Below are 25,982 nucleotides of genomic sequence, written 5' to 3'. Positions count from 1 at the left end.
ACAGTAGTCCATAATCCACACCACTCCAGTCCATCAATTAATGTTGTGTGAAATTAAAAGCTGTGTGTTTGTTATGTTACATCCACATATGACATTCATTGTCACATGATCAATCAGGACTAATTACTGTTACTGCATCCCATTACAATCAGATTTTAGCAACTCAGAAAGAGACATAAAAAACAATCAAAAACATTACAAAGTTTATTTATTCAAAAGCAAACGTTATTATAAAACTTAATGGACATTTTCATTGCAGACAAATTTTAGTCATGTATTATAATGAACAGACGAGCAAATCATTTCATTACATGTTCAAGTAGCGCAGAATTCTGCTCATTTGAAGCAAACAGCAATAAATCAACACTGTTTCATACAGGACCTCTAGAAATTTGGCAGCACCTCTAGATATTCAGGATCTGTTTTTCCTCTGTTACTCTCAAGAAACTTCATAGTAGAAATCTAAACGAATGACAAAAAAAAATCATACATTAGATGTTTATTTCCATTTATCAAGACAGCTCTTCATGTTTACACATTCTTTTTTAATTAAAATTTTTTTTGTTTTGTTTTCTGGAATATAAAACGTTTGTAAAAGCAGTCATAATAACCAAATTTTTTACATCAACAGCAATAAGAAACATCTTACCTGATGAGCATTGACATATTTAGGAATTTTCTTAGACAGTTTATGGTTCATCATTAATAAACCTAGAATAGCACAATAATATTTGATTAAATGCTGCTAAATTACTCAATAAATGTAATACAAACAAAACTACTTAATATATTTATGTATAATTAATTATTATTTTATATATAATTTATAATATAATTATTATACATATGTTTTAATTATTTAATATCATCTATAATATCTATAACCTATAATAAATGTAAAAAAATTCTAAAGCTTAGTGATAATTTTCATTACATGGTTTAAATATATTATGGTCTTGACTTTTTTACTCACCTATTACTGCAGCAAATAGCACAACAGTCAACAGACTTAACATAATGATAGGAATCTGAAGTGTTGTCTGATCTTGTGGTGGATTTTTTTGCTCTGGTTCATTGTGATTTCGGGGAGATTCTGTGTTTTTGAGAAAAATACCAAGTTTTATCTTCTACAGCCACGTAAAGTAACTTCTAAAATGCTTGTATAATTATTAGAAAAACAGCCAGGTAAAATAACTTCTATAATGTTTGTATAATTGTTAGAAAAATTTAATAAATGCCATGCATTCTTGCCATTTAGATATTTATTTTGAATAAATGTATTGCCAGTGACCTACCAGTGGTGTGCAGTCTGGTACGACCACTGTCATCTTTAGACATTTCTTTTAGAAAAGCAAAGTATTAATTTATTGTTTGGATAGTTAGAAAACTTTTTAAATAAAGGGAATTCATTCTTTAAATTTAGATTGGAAACAAATCTGCATAAATATTATTTCATAAATAACAAAAATAATAGACAAATATAGCTCCAAGCAGCAATTAAGGGGCCAAGCACAACAGAAGCAAAATGAGGAGCTAAGCATGGTATGGAGTGTCAGACCAACTGCAACAATGAGTAATTAAAGCCATTTTAGATTGATTTTAGTCAAAATGGCTGAAAAATCATAAATACAACCTCCAGTAATGTGATTTAATGGCTTATCACTTTTGACCGATAGGTGGCGCTGTTATCAAATCGATGTGGTGTTTTCTGTGTGAGGTGACAATGGCACACACAAAGTTTGGTGTCAATATGTCAAAGCTTTGCCGAGATACAGCTTCAGAGTCATTTTGGCATCATGCCTCAACTTTGTTGTTTCATCTATCGACACAAAATAACTTTTTGTCAGCACACTCAAATTTGACTCGGATTTGGTGAAAATCAGACAAATGATCTAGGAGGAGTTCAAAAAAGTAGGTTTTTAAGAAAAATCTAAATGGCGGACAGGAAGTTCGGTCAAAGTCCCTTTAAGGCAAGTCATGTCACTCGGCGGCCAGCTTTGAAACGCCTCTCGGGCATGCAAGTGCAGCTCCTATCTCTTTGAATGGGGAAACATCAAATTCTCCAAAACTGTTCACCAAGCTGACAACAACTGCCTCATAAATATTGTTCATTATGCTCCAATAGCATTAAAAAAAGCGTATTTTTCAGGCTAGATCAGCAGTCCTAGGCGCACGTCTCAGAATGATGACTGTTTCTATAGCAACTGACGGCACCCATTCACTCCAGAGGATCCATTGGTGAGCAAGTGAAGTAATGCTAAATTTCTCAGAATCTGTCTGAATAAGGAAACAAACTCAGGTGAGTCAGGGGTGAGTGAGGGGTGAGGGAGGGTGAGTCAGTTTTCAGCAGATTTTCATTTTTGGGTGAAGTATTCCTTTAAAAAAAAAAATATATATATATATATATTAGTTGAGAGTTGTGCGCAGTTGCTGTTCACCAAGCTGACAACAACTGCCTCATAAATATTGTTCATTATGCTCCAATAGCATTAAAAAAAGCGTATTTTTCAGGCTAGATCAGCAGTCCTAGGCGCACGTCTCAGAATGATGACTGTTTCTATAGCAACTGGGACTTCTAACAGCAGCTGCAGTGACACGATGACTTTACTGATTAGCGATTGGCTCTTTTGCTCAGAAGGCAGGGCTTAGTTCGATAGAGCGGCCATATTGAGCTTTGCATTTTTCCCCATTCAAAACTATACGAGTGACACGTCTTGGGTATTCTATAGTCTTTGGTTCGGTCGACTATGGCATAATTGGAATCTCTGTTCTTGGCATGACCCAAGGAATATTTTGAGAACAGTTTCATTACAACAGGCCAATGTATTGAAATGTTATTAGCATTTTTAGAAATTTCAGTATTATTGGTTAATGAATGGTTTATCACTTTTGACCAACAGGTGATGCTGTTACCAAATTGATGTGGCGTGGTCAGTGTGAGGTGACAATAGCACAAACAAAGTTTGGTGTCAATATGTCAAAGCTTTGCAGAGATACAGCCTCAGACACAGTTTGACCACAAGGTGGTGCTGCCCCCAAACCTTTTGAGTACCATCAGAGCATGGTGCTGAATACGCACACCGAGTTTCATAACGCCAATGCATTGGTAAAATATAGCTTTTTACGACAAAATTAAAAATGGCCGACGCCCAAAATGGCTGACATGGGAAAATTGAGTATGGTTCTACTCGGCATGCTCCACTGAATCTAAAGAGACCAGTTTTGATTTTTGGCCAAATAATTCAGACGTTATTAGCAAAAATTGCCATTTTTCATATCTTCTGACCACTAGGTGGTGCTGCGCTGAAATGTAATCTCAGCATGTAATCTCAGGTCATGGTTGTGATGACATGGACAAATTTGATCTGAATACGTTAAAGCATTGAGGAGATACAGCCTTACGCCTATTTTCACAAGCACTACTAAAAATTCGATTGCGCATTTTTCGAAAATGGTTAGACAAATCAACTTGAATTCCATAACTTTTTTCAGCATGGTCTGAAGATGATCTGGTTCAATTTTCGTGAAAATCAGAGCAACAGCCTAGGAGGAGTTCGAAAAAGTAAGTTCTTCATAAAATTCAAAATGGTGGGAAAATTTTAATGATGGAAAATGACATCATATAGTGTAATGAATCAACTTGAGCCAAGGAATCAGAGGGAAAAAAAAGAATAATAAGAATGCCAACGGATACAATAGGTGCCTATGCACCTTCGGTGCTTGGCCTCTAATAATTACATGATAAACTACTACGGCTTCTACTAACAATAATAACATAGAAATCAGATGTATAATTCATTCATTGATAACCTGGGGTGCGTTTCCCGAACAACACAGTAACTTATAGTACAATGCGTTAGAGAAACAGGCTCATGACTGTTTCACGAAAACGTAGGAATTCTGTCGCACATCTGTCCTTCGGTAAAAACTGACGTTAATGACGTCAAGCAGGCGGTGGAGTGATAACTTCTGCTAATTATCCATTTCGAGGTCAAATTAATCTCAGGTTTTTGCTGTAAATAACGAACATGGAATCTGATGACTACTTAGCTATTTTCGTTCTCCGTTATTTTAGTGGTGTTCCCCACTGAACAAGTACGTGCATGCGCACTCTTCAGAAATGCCGCTTGAGTTCTCTTAACAAACTAAAAGACGTAGAATGAATGGAATGAAAGATGTTAGTTTGCTTAATTTGCTCAAGTGCATGATTTTTGAGTAAATAAATAAAATAAAATAAAATAATATTTGATTGAAGCACTTTTTGCTTTTAATACAGCAATATCATAAAAAAGTCAATCAGCTTAGATCTTATCCAACTCTTCCTTGCAAAAAAGCTTCAGATTGATCAGGCGGATCTTCTGTGTGCAGCTTGAAGACCAGCTTCAAGTCCAGTCCACCAGTTTTTCCCATTGGAATTAGCGCTGGACTTCTACTTGGCTGTTCTAAAACATTCTTCTTTCTCTGAAACCTGCTGTTTTTTTTTTGTTTTTTTTGCCTTTTTTGAAATACATTTTCAGAACATCCGCTCCTGCGTAACCTAGACAGGCTCATTTGTTGCTCTGTTCCACCTTGTTGAACTCTACGTAAAACGGGAAAATGTAGATCCAGAGATGACATCATTATCTGGATGACCAATCAGGAGAGCCGCTGTCACTACATCCCAAACCATTTCATTTTTTAAAGCCTAATTTTAGCTACTCTTAAAAATAAAGGTGCCTCAAAAGGTTCTTCAAGCGATGCCATAGAAGAACCATTTTTGGTCGTGCATGCGCACTCTTCAGAAATGCCGCTTGAGTTCTCTTAACAAACTAAAAGACGTAGAATGAATGGAATGAAAGATGTTAGTTTGCTTAATTTGCTCAAGTGCATGATTTTATTCACGTCATACTAACAAGAAACTGTGCTCCTAACCCCACGTTGAGAGCTCTTAAAGCATTAATACTAATAATAATAATAACAGAAACAAATATTTATTATTCTGAGTAGTAGTAGTAGTAGTAGTAGTAGTATCTCAGAAGAATACATTTATTGCCAGTGACTTTCCAGTGTTGTGCAGTCTGGTACGGTCGCTGAGACTGAGACATTTCTTTTAGAAAAGCAAAGTATTAATGTTTTGTTTGGATAGTTAGTAAACTTCTAACCACAGGTGGAGAGCTGTAGATCCAACCACAAAATTAAGTTTGCAATGCTGTTTGCGAACAGAAACTATGGACACCGGAAACACCTTGAATGTTAAAACCATAGATGGTTAACAATGCTTTTGGGAAACACACCCCAGTGGGTGTACAGTCTGGACCATAACTGTCATCACAGAAATAATCAGTTTGGATAATTGTAATGCAAAATCATAAATAGACAACATAAATAATGATAATAATGTAGATTTTAGTTGTGTAAATGTATTGCATTTTCTCACTTACCAGTGGTGTGCAGGCTGATACCATCACTGATCTGTAGAGCAAAGCCTGGTTTTATACAGTAATAAATTCCTAAATCATCAACACTGACATTATTGATTACTAAGTGGCTTCTGTCTCCTTCTGTATATTTCTCACGGAATTTTTCATCGTAATATTCAGGCTTTTCTGATCCAAAAGTTCGCAGTATCATCTCCGGATGAGCTGGTAGTTTCATTACAAACCAAGTAACGACTTTTAATCTGTACTCACAGGCTAAAGTCACACTCTGTCCTAAAACCACCTGCTGATCAGTTAAAGCTTCTGTGGACTGACTCCACACAAACAGACCTGAAGAAACAGAAAACAGATCATTGAGATCATCTGACAGAATCACACTCAATCACACAGAAATAAACTTACAGAGCAGTGAAAGCAGCAGCGTCTTCATTCTGGGAGCTTGTTGAACGTGTGTTCAGGTTGAGCTTGTGTTCAGGTTTGTGGGTGACTTTTATAACATTTCATAGAGGAAGTGCTACTGTTGAGCTGCAGAAATGACCAAATACTGCAAATCAGATGAAGTGACGAAAGTTCAACTTATACTGGCCCTGCTGGCGCTTGTTGTTTATTTACTGCTACTGGTTGAAGAGTAAATAATGACTCATTTTGGAAAAAGTCAGGACCAAAAAGGTTCTTCTATGGCATCGTGAAGCACCTTTCTTTTTAAGAGTGTAGAAGCTCGGAAAGAGACATAAATAAAGACATTACATTTAAGACATTGACATTTAACTACAGGATTTTTTATAGACAAAAGCAAATTCATTGCATGTTCAAGTACAATTTCATTACATGTTCAAGCAGCTCTCAATGCTGATCATTTGAAGCAAACAGCGATAAATCAACACAATCTCTCAGTATGAAGCTGTTTCATATACAGAGTTTGGCTGAACTTATATTCAGGATCTGTCAGTGGATCTGGAGGAACAACAGTGCTGAAAGCAGCAGCGTCTTCATTCTGTGAGCTTGTTGAACGTGTGTTCAGGTTGAACTGTGAATTTGATCCGCTTGTTAAGCTGTGATGTATACACCTTCCAATAATACTGTTTCCAAATCTTATTCCCCGTGACAGTTTGACTCCTTTGATTCTGACTGGTTCATTCAGTGGGGAGTCTGCACCCTCATTGGTTCCTACATGTAAAACCCACACCTAATCCTAATCATCATAGAATATAAGAGTCATAATCTTATGATGAACCAGATTTTGATATCACACTGGGGACCTGTTCCATAAAACAACTCTATCATCCAAATCTCTACATAGTGCTACAGCTGACCTTCAGAAAATATCAAATAAACCAAATGACTCACTGAAATGATGCAAATTAATTTACTGCTGTTAATCGTCATTTGAAACCCTTATGAAAATTCACCATAGTTTTATTATTAGTAAACGTTTTTTTTTTTTTTTTTTGGCATATTGATTACCATTTGTATAACCACAGTTTTACCACAAATGCCATGGTTAAACTATGGTTAGCATATCAAAATCATGGTTAATTTGTGGTTAGCATGGTTTAACTATTTTATTTATTTTGTCATTTAGCAGACGCTTTTATCCAAAGCGACTTACAAATGAGGACAACGGAAGCAATCAATTGTAGTATTAAAACAACTAAAAACAGATCCAAAACTAAAAGCTAAAACTTTATAAATACTACTTATACACATTTTAAAAATAAAGAAATTAAATAAAAATGACAAATGCATACAACAAAAACTTAACATTTAAATGAAAAACTAAAAATAAAGCTAAAAACAATTCAAAATATTAAAGAACAAAAGGTATAAGAGTATAATAATGATTCTAACATAACACTACATTTAAATTAAATAAAAAAAATTTTAAATTTAAAAAATTAAAATTTAAATTTTTTTTTTTTAACATAACACTAAGCCAAACACCACAAAAACAACGTACATGTTGTTTGTAGCCTACGTTTGTACACATGCAAACGACAGTAGTTTATCAGTAATCCTAAAAAATAACACTGCCAAACACACATGCTAAAAAACAACAACTTACTTACACATAGTAAGAAATGGTTATAAAAACTAACCCTAACAGAAGTGAAACAAGTAGTAGGAAAGTGGAGAAATAAAAAACGATACTTATTAACTATAGAAACTTTTTGTTGTTGTTGTTTTTTAGTAAAACCATGGTTAATTTTTTTTAAAGGAAGAGATATTGCATCATCACGGGGGACGTTTAATTTGCTTTTTTTTCTCAGATTGCATTACCTATTTTTAAGTGATGGATATGAACGTAAGTTACAAGTACACGTGTTTTGTATGTTTGTTTTTAAATGTATAATACATTCGCAATAAGTTATTACCAACCGCTCCTGCGCAACCAACAGGACTCTTCAGTTGTCGCTCTGTTCCGTCTTGTTGTGTGTAAGACTCGCGCGACTTCCGCTTTGAGCGTCAAATATGGCCACGTCCAGACTAGAGATCAATTTTATCAGGTTATTATCGCGTTGTGAATCTCTGGCTTCAGAGAAAAGAAATGAGACAGAATGGAGACTAGAGAAGGTAATTCATAACAACTCTGCATTTGGCGTGTACTTCTGTGCTTTTGAAGTAAATGTTGTATTTTCTGCATGATACAACAAAGCAATATTGCCAACGTCATTTATATATGAATTACGTGTCAAAAACAAGACATGCATTCATATTTATGCCTAATGCGTTAGGATTAATTAGTTAATGTCTTATTTGCTTTCTGTCTTCGCTGTGGATATTTGTACATTTTTCAATGTAATATGCTGCTCTCTATCATTTTTAGCAGAAAACCATATTCAATAGATTTAATTGTCTTTTCAAGTACGTTGGTGCTCTTGAGGAGATGCTTGTTGCCCTTAAAAAGAGTCCCAGGTAAGTTTATTTAAGATTACAGGCATTAATGAATGGCATATTTTAAGTGTAAACATAACCATTTCAACATTTATTGTATGAAAGAGAAATATAGAGAGCATGTTCTAGTACACCCCCAAAACAAAATCAAGACTTTGTAAAAGAGCATAATAGGACCCCTTTAAAGTCAAAGTGATGTTAAGATGAAAAAATGGCTAGTAGTGTTTCTCCTACAGCTGTGATATAAACAGATATTGATGTAGATGATGAGTCATGATTTATATCTGATTTATTATATCTCAGCAAACCAACACCGGAAATACTGACGGACTACAACCGCAAGGTGGACTTCCTCAAGGGTCTCTTAGAGGCAGACAAACTGGTCAGTAATTATGCTATCTGGTCACCACTTGCTCAGTGACAGTAAAATGAGTCCTCATTCTATGATTGTAACTAGAAACGCTTTGTTTGTGTCTAGCCGTCTCCAGCAGAGAAGTCTTTGGCCAATCAGTTTCTGGCTCCTGGACGGACGCCTACGATATCCAGCGAGAGAACGCCGGCCAGTAAGACGGTGCACATTCAGAGTAAAGCGCGATGTGCTGGAGAAATGAGGAAGGAGCTGATGAGTACCGTACGACACTTTCCTCTTTCAGCTACTAATGTGCTTTTTTATGTTTTCATGTTTTTCTTAGAATTGTATACCTTCGTAAATCCTAAATCGGAATATCCGTAAATATATATATATATATATACATATACTGGTTAAGAAAATTAACTTTTTCCATTTTTTACGTTGTAAAAATGTACATTTTTACTTACTCTTTTATCTGTTCTTTTCTTAGCAGGCTGTGTCAAGTTCTGGTAAGCTGTATATTCTCTTTTAATTTAAATGCTACATTTTAAGAAATTAAGTTATAGATATTAAGCATGCCTTTTCTTTAGTGCTGTCAAACGATTAATCGCGATTAATCGCATCCAAATTTATATATATACATATACTGGTTAAGAAAATTAACTTTTTCCATTTTTTACGTTGTAAAAATGTACATTTTTACTTACTCTTTTATCTGTTCTTTTCTTAGCAGGCTGTGTCAAGTTCTGGTAAGCTGTATATTCTCTTTTAATTTAAATGCTACATTTTAAGAAATTAAATTATAGATATTAAGCATGCCTTTTCTTTAGTGCTGTCAAACGATTAATCGTGATTAATCGCATCCAAATTAAACGTTTTTGTTTACATAATATGTGTGTGTACTGTGTATATTTATCATTTATATATAAATACACACATGCATGTATATATTTCAGAAAAATATGTTATGTTTGTATATAAAATATATTTATATATAATATAAATGAGAAGAATATAAATATATACATGTAAATATTTTCAAAATATATACTGTATGTATGTGTATTTATATATACAAAATAAATATACACAATACATACACGCATATATTATGTAAACAAAACCTTTTATTTTGGATCCGATTAATCGCGATTAATCATTTGACAGCACTACTCTTCTTTGTTCTTCATGGTTAGGTTCATTGGATACGGATCTCAGACACAGAAAGTAGGTGGCGCTCTCTCATTGATTTTCTATGTGAACGTGTCACTGGAATCTACAGTATTCAGTTATTTCTGCTGGTTTTTCAGGAGTATTCCTGTAGACGAGCGGCAGTCAGCGGCAGAGCTGGACGCTATTCTACAGCATCATCACAACCTGCAGGAGAAACTAGCTGATGACATGCTGAATCTCGCTCGCAACCTGAAGAACAACACGCTCGCGGCCCAGAACATCATCAAGCAGGACAACCAGGTCTGATGTTTTTCTGTCTACACGGCTGCAGTTAATCTGGTGTTTGTATAATAGTGCATATTTAGGACCATAATGCCCATCCTCTGAGAGCAAAAAAAGTCTGTACATCTTTTAATCAACAACATATTTTATCATTCTCATTCTTGAATGACATTCAATTCTTGTTACTGTAATATATTTTATCTAGCAAAAAAATGGTCACCAATTATCTACTTAAAATTAATTATTGGCAGTGCAAAAGAATATAACTCTAACATTGTTGGTAGTAATAATTTTAAATTAAAAAAACACATTACATTATATGTTCTTATAATAAGTATATAATAATAAAAAATATTATTATTATTGTTATTATTACTTTGTTGTTGCTGATAATTATATTAATATATATATATTCCATTAATAAAATAATGCTGTTAACATTATTACATATTTATATTATATTACCATTGTTGCTGTTATTATTATTATTAATTATTATATTATTATACTTTATTCTAATAATAAAATAAAGTTATTATTAATATTATGACATACTTATTTTACAGTAATATAGGATTTTTTTGCATCTAATCTAGCAAATTATCTGCCTCAAATTAATTATTGCCAGCTCAAAAGAATAAAACATAGTTGGTAGTAATCATTTTAAATAATTACATTTTTGCAAAGATAATAAACAAAATAAATATTGTGACTTTATATTATCTGTATATATTCTATAAATATATTTAATTTTTTTACTTGCACCAGCTTCATGCCTTTCAATTCCTGATTTTAGGGATTATTTTTAAATCAGCATATTCAACTTGATAAAAAAAATACACAATAATAATATTATTGCATCGTTTTATTAATGTTTGCATATTTATTTTATATATTATATTAATATAATAATATTCTATTGTAATGTAATATTATATTTTAATATTATTAATTATTATTTGATTACTTTTCTGAGTGAAAATCACCACAATAAAGTGCATTTAAAAATGTAAAGTAGCTGCCTAAAAAGAGTGGTTCATAATGTATTATTGATTTATTTGTTGTGTGACCACTAGAGGGCAGCACTATATTAGTGTTACTGTTAGACTAATTATTGAGCTTTCAAACCTAAGTGTGGTGTTACTACAGCAGCATGGCGTTACAAATCAGTATATAAACTAATAGAAGCTTTTTTTGTATGACTTTGTTACCAAACAGTGCCATTAAACTCAAACTTTTGATATACTCTGAATAACTTTGTTAAACTGAATGACACTGTAAACGCTCTTCTTTCTCCTCAGACTCTCACTCAGTCTATGCGTCAGGCCGACATGAACTTCGAGAAGCTGAAGACTGAATCAGAGCGTCTGGAGCAGCACGCCAAGAAATCCGTCAACTGGTTCCTGTGGCTGATGTTAATCGTCGTCTCCTTCACGTTTATCAGCATGATCCTCTTCATAAGACTGTTCCCGCGACTCAGATGATGTTAATCATCATTAGAACAGCTAGATTTAATTTATCTATTACAACAGGTTTACAGACACTAGCTAAGAGTTATGAATTTGATTGACAGCCTCAATCATTCAGTCAACTTCAGTCATTCCTGCAAAAATGTACTTCACCTGCATGCCATTGTCGATGTCATAACGAATTCGCGCCGAATCTCTGTGAAGAACGTCTTAAATGAATAATTTGTTCGGTTGTTATTAACGGTAAGTATTTGATAACTACAAACTGTTCGTCTGTCATTTAAATAGGCTGAGTAATCTGACGACAAACGTTCTTAATACTAACTGAGACCGACGTTTTCGTCTTTTTAAAGATGCGGTCAAAGTTTTCCCTGAATTGTTTTCATTTCCAACAGGCTTGTATAATATTGCTTAATATAATACATTTTGACACTAATGAGCGTTTTGAGACGATAAAAATGACTGACAGTTTCATCCAGCTTTATCTGAGTTTCTGTTATTCACTTTCTCACGTAGGCTACGGTGGCTATAAAAACGGACCGAGCTGTTTTAAGGTCCTGTCGACTTGTCGAGACTCGCCGCGTCGATCAGGAAATGTTCTGGCAAACAGCAGGAAGTATTTTTGCCCGTCGGAAGCACAGATGGATACCGTCTTCTCCACCCAGAGAGTAAATGGCCCATATTTAGATGCTAACGATCTATTTGTGCTTGTTCCCTATATAGCACATGGACGGAGTATTAAGTATTGCTCAGATATGGTTAACGTGTTTGTTCCACTGCGCAGCTCTATTGATGGATCTTAATGTTGATCTGAAGCGGCCTATGATCTTTTATTTGTCCGTGTGCTTAGTTTCGCTCCTGTAATTCATTCACATGAACAGATAGGCTAGGCTGCTCTTCTTTTCTATCAGATGTGTTCGAAGTTAACTGTGAAGAAAAAAACAGGAGGGTGTATTATTTTAATAAAATAATTGGCAATCCGCCTACTTGTCTATTTTGTTTCAATCCTCTTTACTAATAAGTTGCGGTAAGAAGGTGCGGTCATTTGTTCTTGCTCGGCGAATTTTCGCAGCCGAAATCCAGTCATTGCACGGAATGAAAAAATAAAGCTAGTTGCGACTTTTCACCTCACGTTTAGAACTTTTTCTCGCAATTCTAAGTTTATATCATTAGGACTTTTTGAAACAATTTCAAGATGTGAATTCTGAGGGCTAAAAACTCCGAATTGTGAGAAGGAATTTTGAATTTACAGCTCGCAATTCGGAAAATCAATATTTCTTAAACAATTTCATGATGTAATCTCAGAATTTTGAGGGGAAAAGTCAGAATTGCAAGATATAAACTCAAAATTCTACCTTCCTCGCAATTCTGAGTTTACAACTCAACTCAATTTACAAACAATTTTGGCTTTTCCCCCCTCAGACGTCCTGAGATTACATCTTGAAATTGTTTTATCTCTTATACAATTGTAATAATCTAAATGTAATTTAATTAATTGTTTTTTGGCCTTTTCGTATGTCACCTTTAAATGTTTTCATATACATTAAACTTTGCTAAATAGCATTGTCAATAGGGCCCCACTGTAGTAAACAGGATTCCTATACGCGGTTTGGAAAAGTATGGAATTTGATTTAAGTATTTTCCAGGTCTGGAAAAGTATGGGGGGGGTGGAAAAGCAGAGTATTGAAAAATGTTTGTGTTTCCAGACTTTTGCCCTTATTTAGTTTTTTATAATAGAAAATTAAGAATTTAATGAAAAAAAAATTATCGTACAAGAAGTGAGGTTTCATGGCAGCTGTTTAGTGATTCTTTAGTGATCGTCAAATATGACTGAATGAATTCAAGGTGCACTTTTTCATTATGCAAAATCCAGGTTATAAGCATTTTGAGTTTTTTCTCACTGTATTCTTAGCACCGTATTACATAACCTCAAGGACCTTTGCACAAATGAAAAATATACTGACTTTTATGTGCGCAAAAGAAACCATTACAATTAGCATAATGCACACTGGGCTACCTATTGTGCCATCAGCCCATTTCGTGGTGTGGTTTCTTGGCCGCCACAGACTATGCATTAAAGAGACTTGAAATATGGCATACTGCCCCAATGAAAGCCAAACCTTAAACAGTTTTTTACAGTACCAGTCTTTTTTATAGACCCTTGAACTTGGCAAATTTTATGCCATCAGCCCATTTCGGGTCATGGTTTCTCGCCGCCACAGAAGGTGTGTTAAATTGGACATTAGGCCTTGATATTAGAGGTACTACCATAAGAAAAGCTAAATTTTGAGCGGGTTGATCTCTGTTAATTCATGTGCATCCATGTTATTGTTTTATTCATAGTAAGATGGCAGTGATGCACAAAGGAAATAGGTTATATAAACCTAGAAATTGTAATGCGTAAGCATGCAAAACATTCCCACGCAGATGTGAATAGTTTCTCGAGGGCACAAAAACATTTTGTGTGCATGTTAAATTCTGTGCTTTTTATTTTTTATTTTTTTATTTTAGGGATTCTATGCTGTCACCTTGAGAAAATCAATGAAAAAACCCTGAGAAAATAAAAATATTTACAGATGACTGTACTATACACCAAATATGAAGCTGAAAATAATGCTCCATGAACCATTTATGTTAAATATGGTCTGAAAATCGGTTTGGAAATTTGAGTCTGGAAAAGTATGGAATTTTGAAATGGAAAATATGTGGGAACCCTGAGTAAATGAACTGTATCTTGTAATGTTCAAGAACCTAACCTGAGATGTATTCACTTGGTGGGAAGGACCCAACTGCACTTCATGAGGCAACATTACGTCTTTCACAAAATATTCTATGTTCGGAAAAAATGCTGATGCACATGGAAATTTATGTACTTTGGAATAATGTTCTTTATGACCCCTGTCGCTGTTAGCTTAGCAGTCCCCTAATGCATCATAAATCATGGTTACTCTGACACAGGACTCCTGTGGACCCAAAGGCCTAATTTTCCAAACCAGGTCGACCCACCTTTGAAGTAAAGCGAGCAGATAAAGCAGCTGTGAGTTTTAATTTTGCGGTTCCTGACAGGGAAAGCTGTGATCTGGCTGGAAGGTGGCAGGTTAGCTGGGGTGAAGGGATTGAAGTGACACCTCCGCCCGGCCGCGGGCCTCCGCTCAACCCCTGGGGAACCCAGCAGGTGCTGCAAAGTTCCTGGAAACCGCTCAAGTTCACCGAGATTAAGACACAATAAAACCGCCTTCTCAGGAGATCTTTAACCGTAAACTGGAAAAGCTTTCACTTGATTAACACAAACAAAAAAAAACAGTGTCATTTCTGGTCACGACTGAGAACCTGCCAAAACCGATGTTTGAATTCAGAAAGCAGCTTGTTGTATCTTCTCAAGGTCGATTCTAACGTCAAAGGTTTTGTTCCACGTGAAGAAATGAAGGTCAAATGTGTCCAACGAATGGCAGCAGACAAGTTTGTGCGCATATTTCACAACTCTACATGATTTTTGGCTCACTTACAAGTCATGTACCAAGTCAAGACATTTTATGTCGGGTTTATGTAAAGTTTTGAAGTCGGTGAATAAGTAAAGACAGTACTGTGGTGTGCGGGGGGCGGAGGGCTTGTTTTAAACAAAGTTGTTGCAACATGCCCCAGCAGGAAGAGCAGTGTGGGAAACGCTCTTCTGCTTTGATCCTCGGCTGCTCCTCGCAGAAGGAGCCGGTATAATTATGCCGTAGGTCCTCCAGGATGGGTGGTATGGGGGATCTGCCCTCCTGTAAACACTAATGGTGAGCAACACGCAGGAAGTTGTTCAGGAAGCTGTTTGGTTACCTGGTTTCTCAATCTTCCCTCCCTGGTGTTGTGGTAAATAACCTCGTCTTGTTTTGAGACTGAGGTGGCCAAGTGTAGTCATCTCATCAAGGTATATCTTGAGACCATTTTGTTTATGGTAATGTTTAGGTGAAATTATAGATAGATAGATAGATAGATAGATACCAGATATAGAAAACTGAAATGAGTTGCTAAAACCCGCTGGCATGTGCTGCCAACATGTTTATATTTATATACACAGCTCCCCATGAATCAAGCCGCAAAAAACCAGCAGCTGTGTTTTTATATTGGCAACAGCTGTTTGCTAATCTTTTAAAATCATCATGACTTCTAAATGTGTTCAAACATTTTTGCTATTCCCACGTAGACCGCAAACTGATCAGAGGTGGTCTTATAGGATTAGTTCACCCAAAAAAATGAAAATTTGCTGACATTTACTCACCCTTAGGCCTTAAGATGTAGATGAGTTTGTTTCTTCATTAGAACAGATTTGGATAAATGTAGCATTACATCACTTGCTCACCAATGGATCCTCTGCAGTGAATGGGTGCCGTCAGAATGAGAGTCCAAACAGCTGATAAAAACATCTCAATAATCCACAAGTAATCCACACCACTCCAGTCCATCAATTAATGTCTTGTGAAGCGAAAAGCTGCATTTTTGTAAGAAACAAATCCATCATTAAGATGCTTTTAACTTCAAACGTTGCTTCCAGCTAAAATGCAAGTCCTCTATCCATAATATTGCTTTCTCCAAAGAAAAAGCCATCTCATCTGAATCAGTAGAGAAATATGCACAAGTTTACAAGTGAAAACGGTCCAAAACAGTTCTAAACACAAATGTCATTGGATTTTGATGTAAGACGACAACAGGAGATGGAATTTTTCACTGGAGGAAGCAGTATTATGGTTTAAGGACTTGTATTTTAGCCAGAGGCAAGTTAAAAACATATTTATGGATTTGTTTTTTACAAAAATGCAGCTTTTAATTTCACAAGACATTAATTGATGGACTGGAGTGGTATTAATTACTTGTGGATTATTGTGATGTTTTTATCAGCTGTTTGGACTCTCATTCTGACGGCACCCATTCACTGCAATGGATCCATTGGTGAGCAAGTGATATAATGCTACATTTCTCCAAATCAGTTCTGATGAAGAAACAAACTCATCTACATCTTAGATGGCCTGAGGACGAGTACATTTTCAGCAAATTCTCATTTTTGGGTGAAATATTCCTTTAAGGCGGTTCAACTAACCAAAGAATCTAAAAAAGACTCACTTGATACCAAATAACTAATATTGCTCTTTTATATGCACGAGTGAAATCACTCATAATTATATTAGTATTCAAATATACTTTACTAAGAGTGTCTAATCAAACATTACTGTATCAAGTGTACATCAGATCCATTCATTCTTCTAATACAATGTCAATATCCCACCGGCAAAAATCTCTCATTATTGACAAAGGTGTGTTAGTGATGAAATGGCAAATCAATATTTGCTCCATCAATGTTTATTAATAGTCATTTGACATTTGCTTGTGTGTTTCCTTTGGTTAAATTATGGTTTAAATGTCCCTGCAGGTGTGGTCGTGTAAATCAGTAGTTTTCCTTGTCATCTGTACTTATCTATCCCATACACACTAATTTATTTAAATGTATTTACATTTTGCACAGGAAATGACGTGCGTTCAGCGTCTGACAGGTGTGTATGTGGCTGGGTTGATAAAGGGGGGCGGCAGGAATCTGATCACAGAAATCATTTGCCAGTATATGAGCTCTTGTATAACAGATTAATCACAGCTTTAAAGCAAGCAAGATGTTCCGTTCCTGTGTGCTTTCACAGATTAAATTGTCCAATTACATTACAGTTGTGTTTAAAAAAGACGCCTTCGTGCAATGCTGACTTCAGTAGGGATCAATGGTAAATCATTGACTTCAATGCACACTTGTTAGTACATTAATAATCATCATATGTACAAACAATTCACATTTCAGTGAAATCTCCATCATAAACCTTGCATTTCAAGCATCTCATCAAGCTTGGGCTATATATTAAGAAATGCCATATAACATAACATACAATATAATAAATATACTTTTTAAAACAATAAATCTTTAAATGTTATTGTCCATGTTATTGGCCTGCAAACAATAAATGCATATTTAAATTTTAATTACATATAATTAAAAGAGCTAAATATTTACAATTACTATTTATAATTTTTACATATAAAATATAGCATGGATTCAAATTTCAAATTCTCAGTTTTAATGTTAAGCCTTAAAATATAATATAATAATAATTTTTAAACCCAAACATATTTAAAAAGTTTTCCATATTATTTGTCGACTAATATTAAATACTTAATGTAAATTAAATACATGTAATTACAAATACTAAATTACTCATTTATAATTTTTACATGTAAAATATTGCATGGATTCAGATTCTAAGCATCAAAATTAATAGTCTTAATGTAAAGTCTTAAATGCAATGGAATGACGGTATCATAGTAAATATACTTTTTAAACCAAAATATCATTAAAAAGTTGTCCATGTAATTTGTCAACTTATATTAAATACCATATATTTTAATTCATAATTAAATTAATATAATGAAATAATGCAATATAATATAATATAATATAATATAATATAGTGTACTATATGTTTAAACAAAAAAAAATCTTTAAAATGTTGTCCATACTTTTGATTAACTAGCAATAAATACATATTTACATTTACATTTAGTCATTTAGCAGACGCTTTTATCCAAAGCGGCTTACAAATTAGGACAATAGAAACAATCAAAAATATATTTTTTATTAATTAAATTCACATAATAAAAATGGCTAAATATTCACAATTAAATACAGTTGAAAATTGTACATGTAAATTATTGCATGGATTCGGATTCCAACCACCAAAATTCTCAGTCATGACTCCTGCGTTCTCTTTATGTGGGCGTCACAGTCTCCAGGCCGGACTCCGTTCCAGCAACCGCGCCCCGCTCCGTGTTTTGCGCTGCGCCGCCGCTCTGCCCCAGCTGACTGGCAGTACTTGTTTACTGGTGGAGGTACACGGGGAGAGACGAGAGGGGGAAAACCATACCGCCGACAACACCAGAGAACTTTTTCCCACTTTCAGCCCATTCCCACGCCAATGAGTTCATCGAAACCGCACACCGGGGTCTTGTGGACGGAATTGAGTGGTTTTACGGGCAGGCCGGACACGCGTTGGACGCTGCTCTTTTGATTAACGTGGAAGATTAAAACGCAACGCGGCCGTGACGCGCGTACGCTCACACACTTCTGGAGCATTGTGCTGGAAGCAAAGGCTTTAGGGGAATATCCAGATTTTTATTGGGCTCTGAACGCTTTGAATTTACACAGACGTGTGTGGATGTTTAATATCAGGGGACGGTGGCTTTTTTTGTCAGTAGAGGAGAAAAAAACAACAACATTTTTTTGTGTGTGTTGTGTGTATGCATGTGTGTATGGAGATGAGGAGATGCCCAATTTTTTTTTTTTGATAGAAACATTTGGCAGTGCATGGAACGACCTGTGGAATAACGCCTATTTTTTGCTTCTTTCCTCAGAGACGTTAAAATTCAGGATTTTTTGACAATTGGGAAGCTTTTCTGTGAACGTTTGGAATATTTTTATTTTTAAAGCAATTTTTGTTTTTAAACAGCATTTAAAGGTACCTTATTATTGCTGTTATCATTATTATTATTAATATTACATACATTTTCAAGCTAAAACGGGTATGAAATAGTTGCAATGCACTGTACCCTTAAGGGTACCTCATTCCTAGAAGTGTGGGATTGATTCCATGGAAGAAATGCATGGACGTTTTTCATGCTTGATCTACTGAAAGCAAAGATGAATCAGAGAAATCGTTCAAAATGATTTTCATCCATTTATTTTTCACTAGGGTGCAAGATCATGTTATTTAATGCTCACGCTGTGTAGGCAACAACTACTTAAATTGAACATTATCTTCAACTGAAGCACGCTGGACCCCTGGGTCCCCTTCTTGGGGGGTCTCATTTAAGTTGTCCCTGACTTTTTTTTGGCCTGGATATAAGCTAATTAAGGTTTTATTTTTCTTTTATTGCTCCACACCAGTTTTTTGGACACACCAGAGGTGGATTTAATTTTCCAAGAAAACTAAAACGTGTCGCGAAGCATAATGCGGCTGGACACATCTGTGGTTGTTTTGGTCACTTTCGCCTACATCGTGTGCCTCTGCGGATCGCTACATGGAGAAAGTAAGTCGTGACACTCTCTAACGTTTTAATTCACAAAATATTGACGTGTTATTATGCTATGTGTGCGTACTATTATAGTTACAACTGAAGGGACTTGTGGAATTCACTCCTTGTAGACTTCGGGCCGCTCCGACATGTGTTGGCGAGGGATGTTCCACTTATTGGATTGTTTTAAAATGGCTTGTGTGTTGAAATTTGATCATTCGGAAACATTTTTATGTGTCAAATATTTCATGAAGGTATCATTTAGGTCATTTGTGGAATGAAAGCTTATTGTTTTGTTAAACGTATGTTTTTATATGTCGTCGTCCCCCGCTTCCTCTCAAAATGGGCCGTTCCTCAGGCCTGGCGTTCTAGGCCAGATCAGCGCTCGTGACTGGACTCGCCTGGATTCCAGTCGCGGAGGCGCACACGCACGTTCTTCACGTTCGATCTGGAAGCGTGTAAACAAGCCCTAAGAAGATTCCCAGGTCGGATCCCATAAGTGTGGGATTAGCCTACGTTGGGTCTCTTTTTATATCCAGGTCGACTTCGGTGTGATATCAATTATGGAATTCCCAAATGAGAAGGAAAAATATGTTGCATGTGTGCTCGGTGTTTGTGGAACATGTTATAATAATGTATAATTATCCCTTACGAAAATTTACCATGTTTTTTTACTACAAATTCAACCAATATATATAATTAAGTGTTTCCAGGTTTGTGCAAAATTGAATTTTTATTAAACAAAGTTTTATTCATTCATTAAATTCATTCATTACATGTTAAATAACGAAGCTGTAGCACACGTTTAGATCCTTTATTACTGTGAAATTTATATCTACTGTATCTAAACCCCTTCAGCTTTTCCATTTCTGAACATCATTTTAAATTTAGGATAGGCACTTTTATGGGCACACTTAGAATAGTGGGCTGTTAATGTTTTTTAGAGCTGCTGTCTCAAGATAGTGCTGGACTGATGCCTGCAATAGTAACACGGTGTTATAAATAATGGTCTGGAGATAATTAGATCTTCCTTATTATAGGTAACCGTTGCATCCCAGCGAGCCATTTGAAATGTAGATTGGGAAAACATGAGGTGTTTGCAGGTGGTGTGATTTCTCTATCAGAAACTTGATAAATGTTCATGCAATCTGTTTGTTTTCATGTAAAGAAACTTGGCAAAATGAGCAATTTTTGAATTTTTCTGCTCTATATGAAACAGTTTTCCAACATTGGTTCCAAATATGAGTTAATCTTTTTTCGCTGTTGCTCTTTTGGAAAACATCTACGGTTGTACTCTCAAATATTAGGACGTCAAAATACGCTGGAATAGTTTTAACATTACCGTTGACCTTCCTGACTCCATGGACCTGTTTGGGATCTTCTGACACTCTGTAGTTTGCCTTGGTATGTCTCCCAGAATTCCAAGCGTGTGGAATGTCTTTGAAGTGGCCCACCCTGTAGGTGCTCTTGCCGTTGAGGGTTTCGGGACTCATTTCGGCGTCTGCTGCCTGCTGACCTCTTGTCTTCCAGGTCATGTATCTGAACATTTGCCATGTAGCATGTGAGCTCTATGTTCAGCTCTCCGAATCTCCAGGGTGGGCTTTTCCCAGGAAACCGGAGCATTTTCACAGGCTTCTGTTCATTGGTGTGTGACCATTTTCTCGGAGGTTCCTATTTCAAAAATGATTTGTCATACATTCAATTTTTTTAAATTAGTTTAGAAAATGTGTGTGTATTTATTAAAAATGTGACTTCGAATGTGACTCATCCAATCAGAATTTAGACTTTTGAACTATTTTTTCATTTGTTGCCAGTGGAAATGTAAATTCAGATGCAGAAAGTTATGTTTTGATGACCGAATATGAAAATAAACATTGTTTAATATAATATAAAGTGATGATTTATGCACAGTAAGACCAGAGATGTTTAAGAAACTAAAGAAGTTCTTACTACAAAACGTATTTTTCACATGTTTGTTCACATATAAGAACTTTGAAACTTTAAATACATGCATAAAATGGATGCATTATTTTTATTTTATATTAATTATTAAAATGCTTGGATGTATTCAAATACTTCAAAAGTATTTTAAATGTATAATGGAAATTTCATGAATCATTTAATATAAAAATAATACACAGATGTTGCTTTTTTCATTAAAAAAAGTAGTGCTTAACCCAGTTGTTTAATGAAAGATAAACAGCAATTGCATTGCTTTGCAAAACATTTTTGCGAAAGAAACAGTGCAAAGTAACAATCGCTATTTCTTTCGTAAAAATGTTTTGCATGTTTTGGAAAGCACAATTGCTGTTTATTTTACTTAAACACAAAAACTCTTAATTGCAAAAAAAAAAAGCGAAAAATAACACCTAAGGCCAGTTCACACTAAGGATGATAACTTGAACGATGTAGTTTTAAAAATCGTTCTCTGAACTATAACTATAATGGCACAGATGGTTGATGTCCTTGGAATCACTTTCACACCGTTTTTGTCCAGCTGAGGAATGATTAAAAACTTGCTTTAATTAACTTGCAAAACTTTTTGTGAGAAAAAAAGTCAGTACAATGTAACAATCGTTGGTTCTTTTGTAAACTTTGTACGTTTTAGAAGTTGCTGTTTATTTTTGGGGGATAAAAACCCCTTATCTCCGTTTCCTTGCTGCCAAAAGCAGCACAAGAAGGACAATAACTATAACGATAAAGATGCGGTTTTTAAAAATTGTTCTAAAATGAAAAGAACAGCAGAGTCCACATCAAAACTGTAACAATAACGACAGAAAAACAATATAATTGGAACTGATGAACAATGAAACCACTGACAGCCAATCAGAATCCATCCTGCTTTAAAGAGCTTGAGAATTTAAAGTGACAGATGACAAAACTGCAGTGCGTGATTATAATAAACAGAACGTTATTTTGCATTGGTGTGGAAGCCTATATAGTTATCGTTTTTTGGTGTGAACGTGTCTTTAATCATAGTTTCTACAGGTGCATCTCAATAAATTAGAATGTCGTGGAAAAGTTCCTTTATTTCAGTAATTCAACTCAAATTGTCACTTTTTCCTTCCACTCAACTTTCTGTTAACATGCTTGGATACAGCACTCTGTGAACAGCCAGCTTTTTTGGCAATGAATGTTTGTGGCTTACCTTCCTTGTGAAGGGTGTCAATGATTGTTTTCTGGACAACTGTCAGATCAGCAGTCGGGCCCATGATTGTGTAGCGTAGTGAACCAAACTGTGAGACGATTTTGAAGGCTCAGGAAACCTTTGTAGGTGTTTTGAGTTGATTAGCTGATTGGCATGTCACCATATTCTAATTTGTTGTGAGAATGAATTGGTAGGTTTTTGTTAAATGTGAGCCAAAATCATCACAATTAAAAGAACCAAAGACTTAAACTACTTCAGTCTGTGTGCATTGAATTTATTTAATACACGGGTTTCACAATTTGAGTTGAATTACTGAAATAAATGAACGTTTCCATGACATTCTAATTTATTGAGATGCACCTGTATTGTTTAATCACTTTTTCATACACATTTCGCGACAAAACTATATCTTTTTATAAAAAGATAAGCTAACACTTTTTTTAATGGACAACAAGCAACAATCTATTTGATACTGATTATATAACTTCATATTGAGTTTTAATTTGGATGGGAAATCAAGGAAAATGAAGGTTATATGATGCAGATTAGACCATTTTAACCACTCTTATTACGAACACATCAGTTTTAACTCTACATCCTCGCTTTACCTTGTCAAGATGTTCCAGGGCGTGGACCGAGCAACCTCCCTTATTCCACCTCTCAGGGGCCGTCATTTCCACATCGATGTATTCGACTGACTCGTTCGGTCTTAACATATGCTGCGTTCAAGTCCTCCTGGGACGTTCGTACTTACGAGTTGACAAGTCGTAATTACGACGTCAGGTGCGTTCAAGTCAGTTTAGTCGGCACAAGATGGCGGTGTACCTTCTTTTAATAAATTACAAGAAAATACAACCGGGTCTGCATTTTTTTACTTGGATCTCTTTAACTAGCTGCGTAACAAGAACATGACTAATTTAAGTTTATAGGACAACTAAACTATCAATTTAAACAAAAATTTACCGTCAACTACAGACGTTGCATCCATCGATTCCGCCATGTTTCTCATTGACCCAACTCGGAAACTCGGGGCTTAAAGAAAATTTCGAGTTTCCCACTCGTAATAACGACTTTGTGGTGGCGTTCATGTGCATTCAACTCGTAAATACGATCTATCCGACATGACTTGAACGCACCAATAGTCCCGCCTCTGCTCAATATTCATTGACTAGAGATTCATGGCGGCTTGTTTCTTTTATTGACACCGTTCTCCATGTTGGGTTGTGGGCCACAAATGAGGTCAATACCTCTTACAACATGCCTGAAAAATCTGATCTGATGAGCCGGTTGCTGTTTGTATCCGTCCGGCTTTATCTGTCAATGATCTCATGCCATAATGTCTCTGTCAAACCATGCTAGTAATGCGGGGATCAGCAAGCGTTGAGTCGGGGCCCTTTCAGCACATACGAGAGGGTGGAAAGACAGCTTGTCTCCAGCATTTGTGGGCTTTAGAGAATTTTGGCAGCTCTATTACGCTACCTGATGGCTTACATGTATTTTGAGAGCTGTCATATGGCTGAGACCGGGTTCTTTTGACCTTAATTTTTAATCAGATCCCAAGGGAGAAATCAAAAAATTGAAGTTCTGTGGTTTGTTTTGAAGCTTTTTGCTTTTTTAGTGGCAACATTCCATTGTTGCATTTAATAAAAACTGGAATAAACAGTTTGGTAACACTTTACAATAAAGTTCCATTTGTTGGCATTAGTCATCTATCTATTGATATAGTAATATCAATAATACTTACCAAAAATGCCTTAATGTTCACTGACGGCACCCAATCACTGCAGAGGATCCATTGGTGAGCAAGTGATGTAATGCTAAATTTCTCTAAATCTGATGAAGAAACAAACTCCTCTACATGAGTACATTTTCAGAAAATTTTTTTTTTTTGAGTGAACTGTTCCTTTAGGAAATGAAAGTCAGATTAATTTAATGTCGTCTTTTAAACAGGCATAAATAAATTGAAATACAGGGACTGAAATATAAATGGGTTAAATATTAAAGCTAAATGATGTATTTTGAAAGTTGAGCTGCAGGAACCTTTGTTTTTCTTCAGAGGTTAGTGCTGTTTTTAGAGGAAGCATTGTATAAAATAATTTAATAGGTGAGGACAGGCTCCTTCTTCTGCACTGAACGGCATATCTCGATGTGTGTGGTGAAACACGTGGCTGTTCCCTCAATTACAGAGCCGTAAATGTGAGCGATACTCATCTTTATTCTGCCAATAAACCTTTCAACAAGGTTAAGGGGGTGACATTAATTTGTTTTACTCTGCGGGTAAATGAAATTAGGATTTTCTCGCCTCGCTCACTGCAAGTAAATACTATCAGATAGCTCAGGAGGAAAACATTCTGAAGCAATGAATGAAAACGAGCTTTAGGGGAATAGTTAACCAAAATAAACATTTGCTGAAAATTGACTCACCCTCAGGCTATTCAAGCTGTAGATGAGTTTGTTTCTTCATGGGAACAGATATGGAGAAATGTAGCATTACATCAATTGCTCACCAATGGATCCATTGAAGTGAATGGGTGCCGTCAGAATGAGAGTCCAAACAGCTGATAAAAACATCATAATAATCCACAAGTAATCCATATGACTCCAGTCCATCAATTAATATCTTGTAATGTGAAAAAGTTCTCTTGTCAGAATCAGGAGAGAAATATGCACAGATCAAACACTGTTTACAAAATGCTCCAAAACTGTTAAATCAAATATGTTGGTAGATTTTGATGTGAAAGGACAACAGAGACGGGACAACTTTTTCACTGGAGTAAGTGTTATTATGGATTATGGACTATATATGGATGGATTATGGATTATATATTTTAGCCAGAAGCAGCGGTTTATTACAAACATGAAGCTTTTGTTTTCTCTTTGATCTGATCAGTCGTGAGAAAACCCTCCATTTTATGTCAATTTTAAAATTGTGAGCAAAAAAAGGTGTCTAAATTCTGAAATTTCTCAATTTAGATTTATAAGCACTGTTGTTAAAATTATAACTTAATTGCACAATATGTGCAGCAAAACAAAAGTTAGCAGTCATTAGGAGTAAGTACTATAGTTTACTTAAGAAGTTTGTGTTTGATAAATGCAGGCTTTATGAATTTATAGGCATAATTGCATTTAAGTCTACATGAATTCAGAATTTACTGCGTTTACTT

At 35.3% G+C, this 25,982-nt stretch overlaps 3 protein-coding genes across 10 annotated transcripts in view; 2 read left to right on the top strand and 1 right to left on the bottom strand.

Annotated features, from left to right (window-relative positions):
- Nucleotides 1-369: 369 nt before the first annotated feature.
- LOC107756023 (uncharacterized) lies at nucleotides 370-5,917 on the bottom strand. 2 transcript variants are annotated; one of them, XM_016572998.1, is made up of 6 exons: nucleotides 5,820-5,917; nucleotides 5,421-5,747; nucleotides 1,296-1,340; nucleotides 974-1,093; nucleotides 650-711; nucleotides 370-462 (listed from the first exon to the last, which is right to left on the bottom strand). In XM_016572998.1, the coding sequence occupies exons 1-6, from the start codon at nucleotides 5,845-5,847 to the stop codon at nucleotides 385-387; spliced, it is 660 nt and encodes a 219-aa protein (XP_016428484.1). In that variant the 5' UTR covers nucleotides 5,848-5,917; the 3' UTR covers nucleotides 370-384. The 2 variants fall into 2 exon arrangements, with proteins under 2 accessions (XP_016428484.1, XP_016428485.1); XM_016572999.1 differs by lacking the exon at nucleotides 1,296-1,340.
- use1 (unconventional SNARE in the ER 1 homolog (S. cerevisiae)) lies at nucleotides 2,232-12,563 on the top strand. 7 transcript variants are annotated; one of them, XM_016572997.1, is made up of 8 exons: nucleotides 2,232-2,299; nucleotides 8,281-8,330; nucleotides 8,613-8,691; nucleotides 8,788-8,970; nucleotides 9,152-9,170; nucleotides 9,858-9,888; nucleotides 9,972-10,134; nucleotides 11,418-12,563. In XM_016572997.1, exons 2-8 carry the CDS (start codon nucleotides 8,302-8,304, stop codon nucleotides 11,598-11,600), a joined length of 687 nt encoding a protein of 228 aa, XP_016428483.1. In that variant the 5' UTR covers nucleotides 2,232-2,299; nucleotides 8,281-8,301; the 3' UTR covers nucleotides 11,601-12,563. The 7 variants fall into 7 exon arrangements, with proteins under 7 accessions (XP_016428483.1, XP_016428479.1, XP_016428480.1 ...); XM_016572993.1 differs by lacking the exons at nucleotides 2,232-2,299; nucleotides 9,152-9,170 and adding exons at nucleotides 7,807-7,988; nucleotides 9,392-9,410 and having other exon boundaries at nucleotides 8,788-8,940; XM_016572994.1 differs by lacking the exon at nucleotides 2,232-2,299 and adding an exon at nucleotides 7,807-7,988 and having other exon boundaries at nucleotides 8,788-8,940.
- A 6,567-nt stretch (nucleotides 12,564-19,130) lies between these two features.
- The window catches only part of insrb (insulin receptor b), an 84,667-nt gene continuing 77,815 nt past the window's right edge, over nucleotides 19,131-25,982 (top strand). Inside the window, exon 1 of the mRNA XM_016572948.1 lies at nucleotides 19,131-19,685. Coding sequence (XP_016428434.1) covers nucleotides 19,607-19,685 — 79 coding nt within the window. The 5' untranslated portion in view covers nucleotides 19,131-19,606. The remainder of the gene's footprint in view (nucleotides 19,686-25,982) is intronic.

The sequence above is a fragment of the Sinocyclocheilus rhinocerous genome, unplaced genomic scaffold (assembly GCF_001515625.1).
Source record: "Sinocyclocheilus rhinocerous isolate Xijiao unplaced genomic scaffold, SAMN03320098_v1.1 scaffold1283, whole genome shotgun sequence".
NCBI classification, from domain to species: domain Eukaryota; kingdom Metazoa; phylum Chordata; class Actinopteri; order Cypriniformes; family Cyprinidae; genus Sinocyclocheilus; species Sinocyclocheilus rhinocerous.
This window is presented reverse-complemented; position numbering and strand designations above follow the sequence as displayed.